Source organism: Xenia sp. Carnegie-2017, unplaced genomic scaffold (assembly GCF_021976095.1).
Source record: "Xenia sp. Carnegie-2017 unplaced genomic scaffold, XeniaSp_v1 HiC_scaffold_1, whole genome shotgun sequence".
Lineage (NCBI taxonomy): Eukaryota > Metazoa > Cnidaria > Anthozoa > Malacalcyonacea > Xeniidae > Xenia > Xenia sp. Carnegie-2017.
In genome coordinates, this window is record NW_025813402.1 from 1,953,812 (window position 1) to 1,972,396 (window position 18,585).

At 35.9% G+C, this 18,585-nt stretch overlaps 5 protein-coding genes across 8 annotated transcripts; 2 read left to right on the top strand and 3 right to left on the bottom strand.

Annotated features, from left to right (window-relative positions):
* The first annotated feature begins 1,184 nt into the window (after positions 1-1,184).
* On the top strand, positions 1,185-2,669 carry LOC124443077. Its single transcript, XM_046993605.1, has 2 exons — positions 1,185-1,812; positions 2,550-2,669. The coding sequence occupies exons 1-2, from the start codon at positions 1,342-1,344 to the stop codon at positions 2,592-2,594; spliced, it is 516 nt and encodes a 171-aa protein (XP_046849561.1). The 5' UTR covers positions 1,185-1,341; the 3' UTR covers positions 2,595-2,669.
* Positions 2,137-4,267, bottom strand: LOC124435823. 4 transcript variants are annotated; one of them, XM_046985791.1, is made up of 3 exons: positions 4,011-4,267; positions 3,752-3,920; positions 2,137-2,871 (listed from the first exon to the last, which is right to left on the bottom strand). In XM_046985791.1, exons 1-3 carry the CDS (start codon positions 4,118-4,120, stop codon positions 2,470-2,472), a joined length of 681 nt encoding a protein of 226 aa, XP_046841747.1. In that variant the 5' UTR covers positions 4,121-4,267; the 3' UTR covers positions 2,137-2,469. The 4 variants fall into 4 exon arrangements, with proteins under 4 accessions (XP_046841747.1, XP_046841742.1, XP_046841748.1 ...); XM_046985786.1 differs by having other exon boundaries at positions 3,752-3,903; positions 3,967-4,267; XM_046985792.1 differs by having other exon boundaries at positions 2,137-3,465; positions 3,752-3,903; positions 3,967-4,267.
* Positions 4,268-5,006: 739 nt separating this feature from the next.
* Positions 5,007-7,252, top strand: LOC124443689. The gene is made up of 3 exons (XM_046994221.1): positions 5,007-5,276; positions 5,797-6,249; positions 6,483-7,252. The coding sequence occupies exons 1-3, from the start codon at positions 5,007-5,009 to the stop codon at positions 6,864-6,866; spliced, it is 1,107 nt and encodes a 368-aa protein (XP_046850177.1). The 3' UTR covers positions 6,867-7,252.
* Positions 7,253-15,279: 8,027 nt separating this feature from the next.
* Positions 15,280-16,008, bottom strand: LOC124443776 (uncharacterized protein K02A2.6-like). Its single transcript, XM_046994333.1, has one exon. The coding sequence runs from the start codon at positions 16,006-16,008 to the stop codon at positions 15,280-15,282; it is 729 nt and encodes a 242-aa protein (XP_046850289.1).
* A 102-nt stretch (positions 16,009-16,110) lies between these two features.
* Positions 16,111-16,919, bottom strand: LOC124443862 (the record flags this gene model as incomplete). Its single annotated transcript, XM_046994442.1, has 1 exon — positions 16,111-16,919. A coding segment is annotated over one exon (798 nt), but the record flags the coding sequence as incomplete, so codon positions are not given.
* Positions 16,920-18,585: the final 1,666 nt, after the last annotated feature.

The following is an 18,585-nucleotide window of genomic DNA, read 5'->3' on the forward strand; positions in this document are numbered from 1 at the left end:
TCTTTTCATGAGATTGATGATATAGAGGTAATATAATCCAATAACTTTATAATTTCTAGAAAGCTGTTAAGCTTCTAGCATAAAAGTACACTATAGGTATTTAATTCATTTGGTTTTATTGCCTTGTTATGACATATCCATATGCATTTCATCATTCATGTATGAAGAAAACACCAAATGTGGATACTCAGAGAACAAAATGCACTACCAACTGCTTATGAAATTTATTATTGAAGTGAAAACTGTTTTAATCATTCAAATTGTGCACTTATATTGAAAATATAGGAAAAACAAAACAAAGTGAAAAAGAAAGGTAGGAGTATTAAAACTAAAAATGAATTATAAACACCATTGGAAGCATAAGTGTTTTGATGATTATTTGCATTTTGCCCAATTTATATATCAATACAACAAAATCAAAATGTGCTACAACTTTACAAGTATTTGATGCAGTTGCACTTCAGAACATCACAAAAGGTTACTTAAAGTAATTTCTATACAATATTGTTTGTTTTCATTTACCAAACCTATGCAGACTTGAGTCTTTTGAAATTTAATATGAAACTCAATTACAGAAAATACGTAAATATCCAGAGATTTAATATTTACTTTTTAAAGAAACAAGTAAAAGAAGCAAAATAGCAATGATAAAAATAAGCTAACTTCTCTCTCGTGAACCACTGTGGAGATGAACTATGATATACTTTTTGTATAGACTAAAGAGTTTAATCGATCAAACAAGTTTGACGCTGGTAAGAAAACGACGCATATCTGCATTCATAGATGTGTAGCCGACATATAGCTCTTTCATCGATAGTTATAAATACATCCTCGTAGGAGCCGATAACTGGAAAGCTATGTTGACTCGCTGTTACGAATTGTAGGTTTTTATCGTGATTTTCATTGCTTGCCGAATCCCAAATACACACATACATTTTCTTCACTCTTTCCTCAGGAGGGAGTGGGAAATTGTGAAATTTTCGGAAAAGCGGTCAATTTCGGTAAATCTCAGCGGCAACGGACGAAATCCGCCATTTTTTTGGCGTCACCAGATATCTAAGGCCGCGCTTGAGATAGCCGCTCCAGTTATTATAGAACTCAATGGTTTCGCGCCTCATAATTTTTCATTTGTAAGTCATTGTGTCCAGCGGTTTTTGCACAAAATACTTGATTAAAATAATTAATTAATGAAGATGGCGGCTGTTTCTAATGTGCGATTTTCAGCAGAAGAAAAATTACATCAAGAAGACATATACAACAGCGCCGTTCAACAGCCACCTTCCTCCTTAACAAAAGTTGAAGAGGCAATTTTCGCAGTAGCAAGTGACATGCAATGCGAAAATGTGGAAATTGTCTCAAAGCGGTGTGTTGGGCAAGTGCAAGCTATGCGTCAACTTGCAGAGGTCAACTTCGACACACAACAATAGTTCGCTGAGATTGATGGGACTTTCTATCAATCCAGCTAAGCTCTTAAAGGAGGAGTCACGAATTTGGCTAATGGGGATTCGTCCACGACTTGGTGGCAAAAAAAGAATCAGAAACCCATATTATGGGGAAATTACGAGGGTTACTCCGCATGCTTTTTTTGCTACCATGATGCGTACTGTTCGCACTTTGGATAGTTTTGTGGCTCCTTTCTGTTACCAGGTTAAAAACAAGAAGGCTGAGGTGATATCCTTCACCTCCATGCGCCTTTTGAATGAGTTGCTTGTTTTGTTGTCTGGCTTGTCCAAGGAAGATGTTGCTGCTTACCTAAGGCGAAGTTTTAGCGGACGTCGCAAGGGTCAAACAGCAGCAGTTATTGTAAACGAGGTGAAAGACTTTGTTTATTCAATGATGAGCCTTCCAGTTTCTTATTTTGTACATAAAGACAAACAAACATAAAATTTTCCAAACAGCAAAAGAAGCAACTCATTCAAAAATTAAGAAAAAATATGAAAAAATTCAACCTAATTCATGCCATCACTCTAAAAACAAAGAGATCTACAAATACCTTTTAAATTTATTTCAAATAAAAAAGTTGAAACCTGACTAACAACTGAGCCATTTATTCGCTCTTGGTAATTGTTGCATTGCCTGCTTTAAAATCAAAAATAGGGCAAACTAGCACATTGCCTGCAAATACTAGACAGTAAATTTTTCAATGAGGACACCACCCTCTGGCTTCTTCGAGTTTTTATTAAAGTTGACAAAGGTTTAAAAAATTAGTTAAACTACACAAATATCAGTCAATGTAAAATTCAGATAAGTATAATATATGCAAATTTGATTGTATGCACATGTAAAGATTGCATGCTCTAACATGTACATATTCTGGTAAGATTAAATTTCACAGATTATACTTGTCCTAATGTGATAAAAGACTAAATAGTTTTGTTACATTGTATATATACAATTACAATATTACAACTTAACCAAACAAAAAACTAATTTTAAAAATCTTTGTCTTCATTCAGCTTGTACATAAAATTACTTTGCTTTGTAACAAATCACAAAAAAAAGCAAATGCCAAATCAAAAAGCAATTGTTAAATAATTGTTTTTTTGTAGAATGATTGCTATAAGCAATTACAGGGAGACAGTTCTCTGTACTGAGCAGGAAATTTTCATTGCGGCTCGACACGCCATGTCCAATGTATAGAAAACTTACCAGCCAAGAGCATGCTGAATCATCTCTTCCAAAAGGGGCCTCATCTCCACCAATAGCAACATGAAATGAGTTTGGCTGATTAAAGTTGAAAAGTTTATACTTACCAATGTTCAAATAAAATTCTGCAAGCTTAACAAGAATATCTTCTATATCTCTGTAAAAACCATTGACTTTCTCACACTCATCCAACCCATTGCACAGATGTTCACGAACACTAAATAACTTACCAATATCAATAGATTTAATGTATTGCATTAATCTATCATAGGGAACCAGCCGAGGGGTGGGACATTTAGCAACACTAACACGTTTAGCCCTCTTACTACCACATATCTGCTCATATGAGCTAGCCTTATAAACTCTTCTATACTTTTCTTTGCCCATAACTCCTTTGCTATAATACACAGCAATCGATCTTAACATATTCTCATCTGATCTTTCGAACTCCTTCAAATCTTCTTTGTAAATTTTTGGAAAAACCTTGCTCTTAAACTTACTGCACTTTTCTAATCCTTTTACTATATCACCCACTTTGCACTTTTTTTCTAATATCTCCAACATTCCAATGGTACCAGGCTTTGTATCATCTTTATTACCTCCGTGAATGGCATTAGCCGCCAACATTGTCTCCATCCTGCGTGTTCGACCAGTTTACTCCACACAACTTTGCCCAGTTGGTTTGTTTCTTCACCTAACAACTGCCTTCCTGCCTATGCTAAAACCTTTCTCCTCTTGTTCCTCCTGCCTACTTCCACCTTCAATGAACTCTGTCCTGATGCTATCTAACTCTTCTACTTCATTCACCAATTTCTTTACCTGTAAAATTTATGAATACAGTTCCAGCACAAAAATGGCATACATATTCTGATATAAAATACAAGCACAAACAGTTCAAACTAAAAATACAATTAAACTGAAATAGTACGCCTTGGCGCTAAATATGTCGATTCTGTATAAAACAATCTTTCATTAAAAAATAAGCCTATCATTACAAAATTCGACACATCATGTCAAAATATTGCATATGTTATTGACTTATTGACATAAGACAAGATCGAGTAAGCAAAGATCATTTCAAATCAAACTACTAAACATTTTTTACCTTATCATCAAGACGTTTAAGCTTCTTAGACACACATTTTGCTTTCTTTTGCTTGCTCATATCTCCTTCCCTTGCCAATCTTTTGTTGAGCATGTATTCCCAAACATTGAATCGTTTGTAATTCGTTGCCTTGCGGAACGGCATGATTGACGCTAAATTATCCCATTTTCTTCAAAACAAAAAACATACGATTGTAGGAAGATTATTTATCTTACCAAATATCCAAAATTTAAGGAAAAGAATGATCGGATAAAGAAACCTATACAAGGCGAAGTTAGAGTAAATTATCAAATTTCGCCAACCGACGCCATTTCGCCAAAAACCCTCGAGCAAGAAGCTCGTCTGTTGAAAAACTATATGTGTAACCATAGCAATTGAGATATCAAAATGATCCTCTAGTTATCCTCTATAACACTCTTGTGTTCCCAAGTAGCTCAAGGAAAACGTTTGCTGGAAAATCATCGACAAAAATAAGGAATTTGCTGTTCGATAAATTCGTTACCAAGCTTCGAAAAATGTCGCGCGCCGGCAATAAAATTTGGCACATTCTAATTCTCTAATTTTGCGCACAAAAATGCCAAGCGTGTATTGAATTTTTCATCAATTTTTTCTGGAGGTGTGCCGAGGGAGTGAAAAAGCTTAATGCTGTTAGCAACGCATTCTGATTGGTTAACAGGAAACGTAAGTACAGACGGATATATAACTATAAAATCCACGATAACTTTAACATTTATGACAGCGACAAAGTACGGACGGACTGAAGTTTGTATGGTAAACTCAACAAATTAAAAAAATTTTCAATTTTTATTTTTTTTCCTATTTTCGGTTAACTTGATTTCCCGACAGCAGGTAAGTCTGACTTTTTTATTACATTTAAAACATTATGTTCCACCACATTATGTTATAACGTACGTACGGTAATAGCTGAGATTTGATTGACATTGCGTGAAATAGCTTGTTTTAGCGTTTGCAAGGTTTTTTGTTGATTTATGTTGTGAATGGTGATAATAACAATGTAATAGTTCTTAAAAGAACTGTTTTAACCAGAACACTAACCCAACAATTCAAAGGAATCGCTGTTTATAGCTAGAAAGGAGCCGGTTGACGGGACGAGTGACAAATTTACATTGTGTTTGAAATACTTTGTTGCCTTTAAGAATAAAATCAAATTTTAAATTTTATTAACTTTTAAAGTCTTGCAGGGAAAAGTTTCGTGAATAAAGACTTTTTATCTTCATTTTATACCAGCACAGACATGGGTTGCAAGCTTTGCAAAATATTCTCCAACAAGAGAAGGTTGGAACATGGGGAACGTGACGTAACCAATGGTGAACAAATTGTTCGAGGTCGTCTCGGTGAAGTGACGTCAGGAATAGAAAATTGTGGGAGGCGTCGTCCCATACAAGAGACTCTTATTGAAGAATTCGATTTTTTACCTCATGTCTTGGATTTGATAAGAGAACATGGATATTCGATGGAAGCGCTGGATGATTTTGTGTTGAATGTTCAGTCAACACAAGAAGAAGTTTAAATCAGAATGTATTAGTTGCCAACTTTCAGGTCCGTTTTTCAAACGTCGCATTTTACATGAGCCGAATGCATTTAAAACAAAAGATAGCAAAGAATTTATCTAATTTTTTTGTCTTGAATGCATTAGACGCATGTAAAATGTGCCGTTTGAAACGGTCCTTAGTATAGAAATAAATATCTACTTTATTATCGTAAACACAACCAATTACTACTGATAAATTAGTGTGAAATGCAAACCATTTGAAAACGCATTCTGTTTCAAAAACGGAAGCTTTCAAGGACCTGTAATGATGTTTGCTTACATCTTATGTAACTAATTGACAATTAATTGATGTAGCCATTATTAGTAACCTTCTGTATGTAAAGATATACTTATTCATTTATTTACGACATTAACTTTGAATGGAATGATAATTTTAGATGTAACAGTTTCAACAGTGGTTTTAACATCAAACTGTTCATCGTTTTCTCTCGAAGTGTTCCTAGTAGACTAAAGCAGTTGATTTCAAAACAAGCCAAATAATAATAGTAAATTCCGGTTATTGTTAAAACAACGAACCGCCACGGCGAAGGAGCAGAACTGTAAACAGAAGCAAGATTCAAGGGAGAGACAACCGACCTTTCTTACGGGACTGATATTATTGAGTGGGCCAAATAAAGATGTGGTACCACGGCAAGAATCACGGCCACGTGAAAATGGCCACAACTTAACTGGTTGTAGTTTCACTAAAGGCCTATCAGCTGCAGCAGTTGAGATCAGAATAATAGAAGCATTTGATGGGAAAATACCCTCAAATGTGGAGATTGAGATTTTGACCTCAATCCACAACAGTTTAGTGGCCCCATCGTTAGCACCTGGGCAACCTCTTGATGGGGTGATGCTTCACAGAATTTTCAAACAGAAACCTGTCTATGTACGTCCAAGCTGCATGTTGCTGAATACAAAATCCTCAAAGCAATCCAGACAGGTATTTTCAAGGGCTCTAGGAGGGAATGAAAGGAAGTTATATTTTATGTTTAAGGTTCTGTTCGCTGAATGATTTTAAATATTTAATTGTATTTGCTGAGCCAAATCAATCAGTTAAGCCTCATCCCATCTTAACCTAGATACATGTTATGGACAAAACATGCTTCCATATTGTCAATCAAACAATATTTGCAATTGGTAAAAAAAGAAATGCACTTTTTTATTTTTTTAAAGGATGATGCAAATATCCCTGATAATGCATTTAATAGTGATGATGTTGAGGATCAGTCTGGTTCCAATGCTGGTAGTCTAGTACAAAATGATCTTACCAATGCCACTGTTTACCATGGACAAATGCCTCCATGTGATTCCTCAAATGTGTTGCCATCAAGAGATGATATTACTGCCCCAGAACAGCAAGCAAGGCTTCCTGTTAATTCTGCTGATGATTTACCACAATTTTCTTCCACTTGTACGACAAATACAGTTAGTACAAGTACCTCTGTTGATGTCAAAAATGCTACAAGTTTTGATTTAGGAAACACCATGCTCACAGCTGTACAGAGACCAAGTGAAGAAATCCCTCTGTTTTGGATGCAAAATCCCACTAATACCTAAGTGTGAAAGGAGCTTCATAAGTTTACCAAGATTGCTTTGCCAAATCATACAATATAGTTAAATCTAATTTTTTTAGGTGATGATTGCCACCTTTCATGTGGTTTAGAAAATCCTGTAAAACATGTGGTTATACACAGAAGTAGCATTTGCAAGGATATCATCTCACGTTTTGGCAACCCAGCTATAGTGGATTGTTAACTTGAAGTTCAGGTACTGGATGAGCAAGAGAACCTGAGAAAGGTGAAGGTAAAGGAGTGATGTTGGATATGCTAACTTTTGGCAAGATTGTTTTAACTCGTTAATGGTTGGCTTTAGCGAAAAAATTCCATTTATAAGACACGATCTTCAGAAAAAAGAATGGGAAGCAGTAGCAAGTCTTGTTTTTTGGCTACAAGAATTGTAGTTTCTTTCCACTGAAGTTGTCTCAGTTATTTGTGGTTACGTGCTTGTTTGGAGAAGAAGACATTACTATAGAATTTCTGTTCGAGTCTTTCCAAAAATATATTGCATCCGATGATAGAGAAGTATGCATAGAAAGTTTTTCTTATATTTTTCAATCTTTCAGGCTCTTCAGGTTTTTTATAGGGTTACATATAAAAAATTTATTGTCACTTTTTTTGAAATGGCAATGCAACATGGTAAAACGTAATGTGCAGATTTGATTGTTTTTTAGGTGATGGATTCCTGTCTTGGTGGTGAATTTAGCATGGATGACGAAGTCATCTTAGAGTTTCTTTCCACCTTCAAATGCTTCAAAGTGCCAAGTGTGGTCAACATCAAAGCCATTATTAATGAATTGGCACACCAGGAGCTAATTCAAAAGCCCAAGTATGTTCTTAATTGGCCAAGTATGCACTCCCATCCTCAGCCAATTAAAATATGATCAGTGTTTCCAAAGTATTGAAAGTGTCAGTGAATTTTACAAGATGAAAGAGCTATCATCTAAAAAATTATTAAATTATTTAAAGTTGAGGCAAACACTGAGGCTGAACGACAGTGCCTTGAACACCTGAAGAGATTTGTGAAGTCCTTAGAAGGAGAACAGCTATCACGGCGTTTGCAGTTCTGCACTGGAAGTGATGTAATATCATGCACATTTATATCTATCACCTTCACAAGCCTAGATTGATTTCAACAAAGACCTGTTGCTCGTACATGCATCCCAAGGATTGAACTGCCAACCACATATGAATCTTATCCAGCACTTGTGGAAGAGTTCACAAACATCTTAAAGGATGAAAAATCTTGGGCATTTAATATTGTTTAGATTGAGAACAACATTTTCAAATTTACATTCTTAAAAAAATTTGTGTTAGAGCTTTTTTAAAAACTATGAACATGGCCATGCAAGATCGATAATTGTGGGGGCAGGGCAATGTTTATATACATAGGGATTTTTGTATAGTAGGAGCATCTTTTCCAAAAAGTTCTGCTATAGTTTACATTGAAAAAACTGGTTGTTATTGATTAAAATAGATCAAAACATACAAATGAATAAATATGCACCTCCCCCCAACTATCGATTTTACACGGCCCCTGATGAACAAATGTCTAGTATGAACTTCTGAGAAACTAATTATATCTTTCAATTTAACACGATTTGCAAACATGTTGAGTTAGCCCTGTGTAAAGTTTGTAAGTATTTCAACTGCTTTCAAATAGTGATTGATGCCATAATTGCCATCATTAGCAAGGGGATTAATACTATTGGAAAGCAACTGTTCCTGTTCTTCTGACAAATTTATTAAAGTGTCTGGTATAACAACTTCATTATCACTGCGTACTTGAGGTGTTGGTCCTTCATTGTGCACTCCATATTCTTCAAAATTAAGAAGAGAATCAGTAGTGTCAATTATATTTGTTTGCCATAATGCCAGAGGTGTTTGATGGCCAGTTGTCCTCATGCCATGATGGTTCCATTGTTGCTTAAACTCTAACAATGCTTCATTTATTCTTGGGAGATAAACAAAGTGCAATGCAAATAAATGTTCCTCATTCAATGCATCAAGAAGGAGCATCTTTTCCAGAAAAGTAAAAATCCCTATATAAAGAGCTGATAGCACCCTGTTTACCTCTGCCCATAATCTTTCAATACGTTGATTGTGAATACTTCGTCTAGCAATAAAACTCCCCCTGTTTATTCCACGGCGTGCTACCATAAGCCTTGCCACATCAACATTTTCCATCCCACGATCACCTCGTACCCTTGATGGTAGTCCAAATTCTGCAACCCCATATTTAAATAGCTCAACAACTGTGCTAGCTTTGTTGTTGGTTGTACATTTCAAATATATTATCAGTCGACTAAAACCATCCACACATCCATGGATGACAAAGCCCCAAGAGATGAGCTTGTGGTTGGAATCTATGTGCCACAAGAGGTTGGGCCCTGGGACATCATAAACTCTTCTGCAGATGGCATACCGTCTTCTCATATTTCTTCCAATTGAGTCAAGCCTGTGTAGACTTTCTCTCACTCTTTCTCTTTGGACATTTATGTTTCTTGCTTTCATACTGCCACGTACGTAACATTCACCACTATATGGTGTTAAGCGGAGGATATCTCGTATTTCTGCATATAAGCTGTTATCTGTTATTACAGTAAAATTTCCTTCAATACCATAGTCTACTCTTCTTCGAGCGAGTGTTCGTTCAGAGACATCAAGAAAATTTGCAATACTTTTCCAATTCAATCCTGTCTCTCGCAACTGCTCTATTTGAATTTTTGTGATATTGTATGAAGGCCTTCCGCCATTGCTTGGTAAAAATGAAATAACATCTCTAACGTTTTCATCATAAGATGTTTCCAAAGCAGCTGTAACCTTCTCAAATTCGACTTCCATGTCACAAATTAATCTTTCCACCAGCGATCGAACCGTTGGCGTTTGTATTTGTGCATTTTGCGTTGCTGTAAGGCAGGGATCATTTCGAGGATGAGGATCATTTAGTGAAAGTAAAATCACTTTCGGTGAAGCAATTGGTATACAACGCTCAATTTTACTTTTACAGTGCTCTAATCCAAGATGGTCGTTTGATAATAACGATTGTTGTGTTTGCCTGAACAGATTTTGAAGCGTATGTAGAAATTCTGTGAGTTCTTCATGAGATTCATAGCCAAAGGATGCCGCCGTCACTTGTCACCGGCTCGGCTTTCATTATTATCCATGGGCATTTCGAGCATGAAGCATGAATCCATGCACTGCCTCACATGCATGAACCATGAGTCAAGCACGTGAAATAGCAAACCGCTGACCACAATTACAGGCAAACATCCGATTTATATTCGTCCAGTCTTATGTATGCATTTGGATGATAAACGTATTCGTTTTGCATAATGTTATATTTGTCTCGTGTGTTGTATTATTTTTCTTAATCACTGGTATATATGTTTGGATTGCCAGTATAACTTTCTCGACCGCATGTATACGCGTTTAAAGTAATCGTATATACAACTGGATACACAATATATTCTTCTCGATGGACTTTTGTCATGTACGGCTTGCCATAGACCACGATCTAAAACGCGTAATTGTAAAGTCAAATATAAACAAACTTCGCAATGCAAACAGCAAAACGCAAGGAAAACGAAACAAAAAACCATTTAAGAATGTGAGTCGAAGGAAAAACACTTGGAAAACAGTTTAACTTTCCAGACGATACAATTTGAAACGATTCGATTTAAACGGAATGAGGAGGTTTTAAATTTTGTAAAAACTGTTCAATCACGTTAGTTCGATTCCGATTTTAAGTAAATAAAATAATAATGAATTTAAATTAAATTACATAAACTCTTTTCAGAATCATTCAACTTTTTAACTTTCAAACATCGAATTTTTCATGCGCAATTGTTTGCATCATTCAGAAATCAGGGACTTCCCCTATATTTGCAACGTTTTATAAACGATATTTAGATGAAAAGCAATAAGTATTCACACTGAGACGGATTCCACAGATCTAATAATAGATCTGTGGATGAATGTGATTGGTGCAATTTATAGCGAGGAGCGTGCTCGTTGCAAGGCACTGATATATAAAGGCTCCCGTTTTTGATTGGGAAACAAATCAGTGGTAGCTGGCTTGTGACGGAGCATCTCGTCGAAAGCAACATTTGTTGGTAAAGTTTGCGAGCCACGTTAGCATATGTAAAATAAAGATATGAATGAGAATAGAAATAAAGACGAAGATCACGAAGGACTGGAGCATGAGCAACATGACGAAAACAATTCCCGTGAAGAAAACGTTCTGCAGGAGAATCTTGTAGAAGATCAAGTAGTGATGAAATCAGACGTTGACAGTTATGCTGAACTTTTTAATATCTTGCTTGAGGTTTTATATTTGGACTTTAGTGCTGCAATATATGATTTAAATCTACCATCAGTTCCTGATGAACTGTAAGTTTGACTATATATGTAGAAATATTTTATTTGTAGAAATGTAGAAATGCAAACTATGGTGTCAAAATTTGTTAAAATAACTATTTAGATAGAATGGACTCTATCACGTCTGTAAAACGTATAAATTTGTGTATGTGCTAATTTTATAAATAATCTTTTTCACTATTTGCCGAAAACTTACTTTTGCGAGGAAACGACGGGTCTCCAACTCACGTGATCTAAAGTTAAGCTTATCATTGGCTGAAATTGAAATGTAGAATATTTATGCCGTACAATTGTAGAAAGGGCTTTGTTATTGAATTCACTTCACTCTAGTTGAGCGGTAGTGATTAAAAGTTTATTTAATGCTTCAAAATGTTATCAGAGCTACAAAATTTCGATAATGACTTCACGAGAACGTTGCTACAATGGATTAAAACATGCAAAACAACATATGATATTATTTTTCATTTTATTCGGCGTACTTTGTGGATTTTTACTAGGTTCTTTATTACATGGCAATGTTCAGTCGTCCATAGATCCAACACCAAAGGAATATGCAATGTACGTGTCGTTTCTTAGTGAGATTTGGGTGAGAGCATTAAGACTTTTGGTTCTTTCTTTGATTGTATCCAGCTTGCTTTTGGCAGTCGCTGAATTGGAGTCAAAACAGAGCGGAAAATTGGGAAGAAGAACATTGCTGTATTGTCTTATAACTACAATGTTTGGGAAGTAATTTGTTTATTTGCATTTAACCTGGAAATGTTAACGTGAAAGAACCAGAACCGAACGAAGAAAAAGTTGAAGCAATACATTCTGTGCTTGATCTTACAAGGTTTGTGCAAAATATTCATAAATTTACTGAGTTTGCGCCCTACTTTTGCGTTTACTGCAAAAATTTTCTTATACGTATGACTTTTATTTCTATTATTTAACGACAATGCTTTTTACTTTTTCAATATGAACACAATAGCCCAACATAAGACATTTAAAAAAAGCCATCACAATAATAAAATAAAGAAAGATTAAAGGTTTTTTAATAATTACGTTTCGTCTTTAACTTAAGACATCTTCAGATTAATTGAGATATATTATATACATGAGATTTTAAATACAAGCATATATTACAGGGTGTTAAATTACATGTGAGGGGAGTAGGAAGTTTAGATGAAGGATTGAAATGAGAATGGCGGTATATTAAAGAAGGTGAAGGGGGATTGAGTTGCCTTGGGTGTTAAGAGAGTGTTTAAGTTTGGATATAAGAAGGCTTTCATGAATCATAAGGTCATAATTGTCGGCTTTTTACTTTTCTAAAGGAAGCCTTTTTTTATTAGAACGTAAATGTTTCGTTCGCAAAACTGTGCAAGTGTGGAGATTTCCAAGTGTGTAGATAACCCATTCACCTTCACTATTGTGAAACAATAATAAATACATTTACGATATTAGTTGTAAATACATTTTATTATGACATATGAACCATACTAAAGAGAGCAAAGGTAATGCTACAAGATCATAATAAGAACATCTAGATTTTAAATGGATAAGTTAATCTGAAACACAGCCTTTACAACAATGACATTGAAATATAAAAATTGCAATAAACCTTCCACACTCTACTCATCACACACTCAATTTCTCATCTTTTTGAGACAGTGAGTGGAAGGTTTATTGAAATTTTTGAGTTTCAAAGTCATTGTTCTATAGGCTATGTTTCAGATTAACTTATCCATTTCAAATCATTTTATTTTATAGATTTTAACCTTTTAATAACGAGATCATTGTCAAGTGTTGATTGCTACCATTAGATCGTTTCATTCCTAATTATATAATAACCAGAAGAATTTGAGCAATTTCATTTGTTGAGAGCTGTGATCTATAAGAGGACATATGCAGGGAATTGTCGTCACTTTCACTGATATAGTAAAAGTTGAATAAAAATAACCTTGTCCCAGGCCTGAATAACATAAAATGATGAATTGTCTTTTGACAATTTCAGGGTGTGTTTGCAAACTGTTTTGTTCTTCTATGTTGTCAGGAACAACTACAATGAATCAAGAAGAAGATTTAAAAGCTTTGGAAACATCTATCAAAGCCATTGAAGAAGTTATGAACAAGAAAGGAACATTTGTTTTACAACAAGCTGTAAGTGTTTGGTTTATATTTATAAAAAAAGTATATTGTATCACTAAAATGACATCTCCATGGTGCCTCTACTGTCCTCATATCATCCTGTTACCACTTCCCTAAGTACCATGCTGTATTAAAAATGGGACATTATCAAAGTTCAAGTATGACTTCATCATCAGTTGTTTATTTGTAAATTACAATGACACCATCCCTGTCCTTTAAAATCAAAAATATAACGAACCTGTTAACATTGACAAAATTTATCTGTGAGAATTGAAACAAGAAAATGACATGAAGTAATGGGTGTAAAAATTCAAAAGCCAAACAAAGTTAAAAAATTTTGTATTCATAATTTTATAGAAGCACTATTGCTAATGCGCAATTAATATACACAACGAGTTTTTTTAAAATAGACATGTTTCAACATCTCATGATGCCATCTTCAGTATAAGTGAAATAATAAACAATACAAGGTTTATATAAAAGTAATATGATACATAAATTACAACTGTAGTAAAGTAATACAAAAAGCACGAGTGCTGTCGTGTAAACTTGTTTATTGAACTTACAACTAACGACTGCCAGCTTCGGGGTGTCCCATAAGGGGCAACTATCATTACAACTGAGTTTTTTTTTAGGATCCTCTTGACAGTCTGCACAGCTTTTTTACTAAGCCCATTGGATTGTGGGTATGTGGGACTAGATGTGGTGACTTTGAATCCCCAGTTTTCTGCAAACCCTCTAAATTCTCTGCTGTTGAATGGCATGTTGTCTGATATGAGTTCTTGTGGGTATACCATGACGTGCAAAAATTGACTTTGTGTGTGTGATGACAGTTTTTGCAGTTTTATTTGGTAACAGACTGAATTCGATGTACTTTGAGAAATAATCTACAATCACAAGGTAGGTTTTACCTTGGTATCCGCATAGATCAGATGCTACTTTCTGCCAGGGGAGCTCAGGTATCTCATGTGGTATCATGGGTTCCTTTTGGTTCTGGCTTCTAAAGGTGGCACAAACGGTACAGTTAGATACAACAGTAATAATGTCATTATTCCTACCTGGCCAGTATATCACTGATCTAGCTCTATTCTTGCACTTTCCTATGCCTTGATGGCTTTCATGGATTAATTGTAGCATGTCTTTCCTCATGGATAATGGGATGATGAGTCTGTTGTCTTTAAATAGGAGTCCTTCGGCTTCACTCAGTTCATATCTTACATTCCAGTAGGGTGTGATGCATGTTGGTACTGATTGTCAGTGTTTTGGCCAACCTTGCTTGATTGTCTCTTTTAGAGTTTGAAGGGTTTCATCTTCTTTGGTAGCAGCTTTGAGTTCAGCTATCTTCTCTGATGTTGCCAGGATATTGGTGACTAAACTGTGAACCATGACTTCGATGTCATCATTGAGGTCTAGTTGTTCACGGTCGGTCTTGAGATAGGCTCTAGAGGGTGTGTCAGCTATGAACATGTATTTTCCAGGAACATATTTGACTGTTACTTGATATTTCTGTAGTCTTATTAAGAGGCGTTGAATCCGGGGTGGAGCTTGGCATAGTGGCTTCGCCATTATTGCTTCCAGTGGTTTGTGGTCGCTTTTTACTATGATCTCTCATCCATAAACATATTGGTTGAAGCGTTCGCATGCAAATACTATGGCGAGAAGTTCTTTCTCAATTTGTGCATACTGTGTTTCTGCATCATTAAGAGATCTAGATGCATAGATGACAGGGTGTTCGTTTTGAATCAGACAAGCTCCAAGGCCCCCTTATGATGCATCGACTTGCAGAGTTATTGGCTGGTCGTTGTAAAAGAACTTAAGGACAGGGCTGCTGGTTAGTGCTTCCTTTATCTTAGTAACAGCTTCATCATGTTCTGCGAGCCAGATCCATGCAATATCTTCTTAAGCAATGATCATAATGGGGCTGTAATTTCAGACATATTGGATATGTATTGTGACAGGAAATTGACCATACCTAGTAAACGTTGTAGATCTTGCTTGTTCTGTGGTTTGAGCATCTCTAGGATTGCATTAATTTTTTCTGGATCTGGGTGGAACCCTTTGGCGTTTATAATGTTGCCCAGATATTTTACTTCTTTGACGCGTAGTTGAATTTTCTCTTTGTTGAACTTGATGTTTCGATCTCTGGCACGATCGAGGACTTTGATGAGGATTTTGTCATGTTCTTCTTTGTCTTTAGCAGCGATGATGATGTCGTCATAGACTGCAAGTACACCAGGGATATCTGAAAAATTATCGTCAACCATTTTCTGCGCGACGTCAGATGCTGAACAGAATCCAAATGGCATCCGGTTAAATTTATATCTCCCAAATGGAGTGTTGAATGTACAAAGGTAAGGAGATTCTTCGTCAAGTTTCTTGTGCCAGTAGCAGCTTGTCATGTCAATTACAGTGAACAACTCAGTGCCATTGAGTTTATTTGAGATTTCTTCGGCTGACGGTGGGTTGTAGTACTCTCTTTTAATGGCTTGATTTAGATGTTTGGGATCTAGGCACAGTCGTAGCATTCCATTTCTTTTTTCTACTATGACCAGGCTGTTTACCCAGTCTGTAGCTCGGTCAACTTTGCTGATAATTCCTATCTCCGTGAGATTTTCTAGTGTTGATTTCAAGCGTGGCATTAAACTCCGTGGGACTTTTCTTGGTGGATGAATTGTAGGTTTAGCATCACTTTTAATTTCGATGTGGTATTCACCATTGACGAGGCCAATACCTTTGAAAACATCATGATACTCTACGAAAATGTTTTGTTCGGTTTGGTGAATTTCACAGACATCATTTCTGCTAATGAGGTCGAGGTCGCGGCTGTTTGTAGACCAATCAGTGGCTTCGAGTTGTCGATTTCAACGACGTAGAATTCGCTATGAATTTTCTTGTTGTTGTGTTCGATGTTCATGTAGTATTTACCACGAATAGGTACTTGGGTTCCTCCGTAGGCCTTTATTTTTGTGTTTGTCTGGTAAAGAGTTGGTTTGTCGTTTAGTGAAGTGAACACGCTGAGTGGCATTATATTACACTGAGCGCCAGTGTCGATTTTGAAGCTGATGACTTTGTTGTTTACTTTAATGCTAGTGAGTATTTCGTTTCCGTTAGGCTTGTTTATTTCACCGAGGAAAATTTCGTGGTAGTTTTTAACACCGTCTTGAGTTTCTTGAGGGGTTTCTTGAGTGATTTTGTGGAGTTTATGTCTGGAAGAGTTAGCGAAGCACATTTTGGCGTAGTGGTTTTTGCTTTGACACTTTGAGCACTTTTGGCCGTAAGCTGGACATTGGTTAATCAGGTGATGTGTACCACAACGTCTACAAGGTTTTCCTTTTTGTTGAGGGCTTCGTTTTTGGTAGCTAGCTCTCGTAGTTTGGATGGCAGCTGCTTCGAGTGGTTGTGTTGCTAGGTTTTTGACTTGTGCGTGGCTTATCTCAGCTGCTCGGACGGTGTTGATGGCTTTGTCCAGGGTTAGAGTGTTATCGAGTGTCGATTTTACCTTCTTCTGCTTCTGTGAATGTATCGTAAATCTCGAGGGCGTCTTCGCCAATCATGTGGAGAAAGATTGCACACTGCGTGTATTGATCTTTTGAAGTGGCTCCGCTTGCTTTCGAGTAAAGGTCCCATCTTTGTCGCCATTTCCGCCGTCTTTCTGCGGCGTTTTCATCTAAGATGAGAGGCTCTAGAGGTTTTAAGTGGTCAATGATAAATTATTTTCTGACACCATGTAGTAAAGTAATACAAAAAGCACGAGTGCTGTCGTGTAAACTTGTTTATTGAACTATCAACTAACGACTGCCAGCTTCGGGGTGTCCCATAAGGGGCAACTATCCTTACAACAACAATAATAAGGAAATAAGATAAATTAATGGGGAGCGTCCGAGCGTATTATAAACTAAATATTGTATTGAATTTAAAAACTTGAACATTGAGGTCAGGGTTTGTTTTGTTAATGTGGAGTGTTTCTTTGATTTTAAGAGCGAATGAGGTGTCGGCAGTGTGGATGATTTTGAAGCAAGAGGGTGAATAGTTGGTTTTACATGAGTGAGATTTAAGAAGGGGTCGGTAGATATGAGAATTTTTGTCTGTTCTGGTATGTTCTCTGATTCTGGTTGATAAATGGTGCGAAGTTTCGCCAATGTATCGGGAATTACATCCCGCGCAATTAAATTCATATACCACCATTGATTTAATTGAATCAGGGATTGGGTCTTTAAATGAGAAAAGGTTTTTGATTTTGAATGATGTGAAAACTAGTCGAATGTCAATATCTGTACAGAAGCGTTTCATAATGTTTGTAAGTCTGCGTTGTGTGTGTCGTGAGTAATGTCTGATGTATGGTAGTTTGAAGTATAGAGTTGTTATTTTGGAATTTTCATTTGTGTTGGTTGTGATCGTCGTGTCAGGAGTTTCGGTGTCTAGTTTGAGGTTGTTGCTTTGTTTGATGTCGAGATATCGTTTTACGGTTCTGTTAATAAAGTGTAGTGGGAAAGAGTTTCGTAAAAAAGTGGATGTGATATTTTTTTATGTCCCCTTAAAAGCCATTGTTTGTATTGTTAAGTTTGTATGCTCTGTCGATTAGTGTGCGATAAATTGGCACATTACAAGTCGATTGTTGATTCAAACCTTCACTTTACCCACAGATTTTTAACTTTGATCATTACTGACCAAGAGCTTCGCAATCTACTTTTGTGTTTATTTTGTCAGTTCTTCTCATTATGTCAGATACATGCCAATCAAGGTTAGAGGTTGAAATGTACTTGTAAATCCTATTGCCATGCCTTTGAATTTATGCAAGAAATTTGTTGATTTCAAATGATAAATTTAAGCTATAAATTTCTACCATTGATTATCATTGTTATCTGTTCAGCCAAAGGTTCTCTCAGATATGGATGAAGCAGACTTTGCAAAGGAATTGGAAAAACTTGAACATCAAAATGCAGAAGTTGATGGTGATGATGATAATCCTGATGATGAAGAAAAACAAGATGAAGCATTAATGATTGTGGTTTGTTTTAAAACTTGCTGTGTTTTATTTTTATCATACACTACCTGCAGTTGTCTTGAACAGCAATTTGTTTAACTTCAAACTCCATTCTGATTATGTCGACATTGCGAATGAAGAAAGCAATAACATAAAGGAAAATATGGCTAGTTTTATGAAACAATGATGTATCGTATCGTATCGTATATGTATTTCGTTTCGTACATTTGAG

Bases quoted from the DNA above. Each gene is read 5' to 3' on its own strand.
- LOC124443077 (XM_046993605.1), top strand. From the start codon at position 1,342: ATGTGGAAATTGTCTCAAAGCGGTGTGTTGGGCAAGTGCAAGCTATGC. The intron at 1,813-2,549 runs GTGAAAGACTTT...GTTTTTTTGTAG, and splicing joins CAGCAGTTATTGTAAACGAG to AATGATTGCTATAAGCAATT.
- LOC124435823 (XM_046985779.1), bottom strand. From the start codon at position 3,282: ATGGAGACAATGTTGGCGGCTAATGCCATTCACGGAGGTAATAAAGAT.
- LOC124443689 (XM_046994221.1), top strand. From the start codon at position 5,007: ATGGGTTGCAAGCTTTGCAAAATATTCTCCAACAAGAGAAGGTTGGAA. The intron at 5,277-5,796 runs GTTTAAATCAGA...TTTCAAAACAAG, and splicing joins TTCAGTCAACACAAGAAGAA to CCAAATAATAATAGTAAATT. The intron at 6,250-6,482 runs GTATTTTCAAGG...ATTTTTTTAAAG, and splicing joins CCTCAAAGCAATCCAGACAG to GATGATGCAAATATCCCTGA.
- LOC124443776 (XM_046994333.1), bottom strand. From the start codon at position 16,008: ATGCCACGCTTGAAATCAACACTAGAAAATCTCACGGAGATAGGAATT.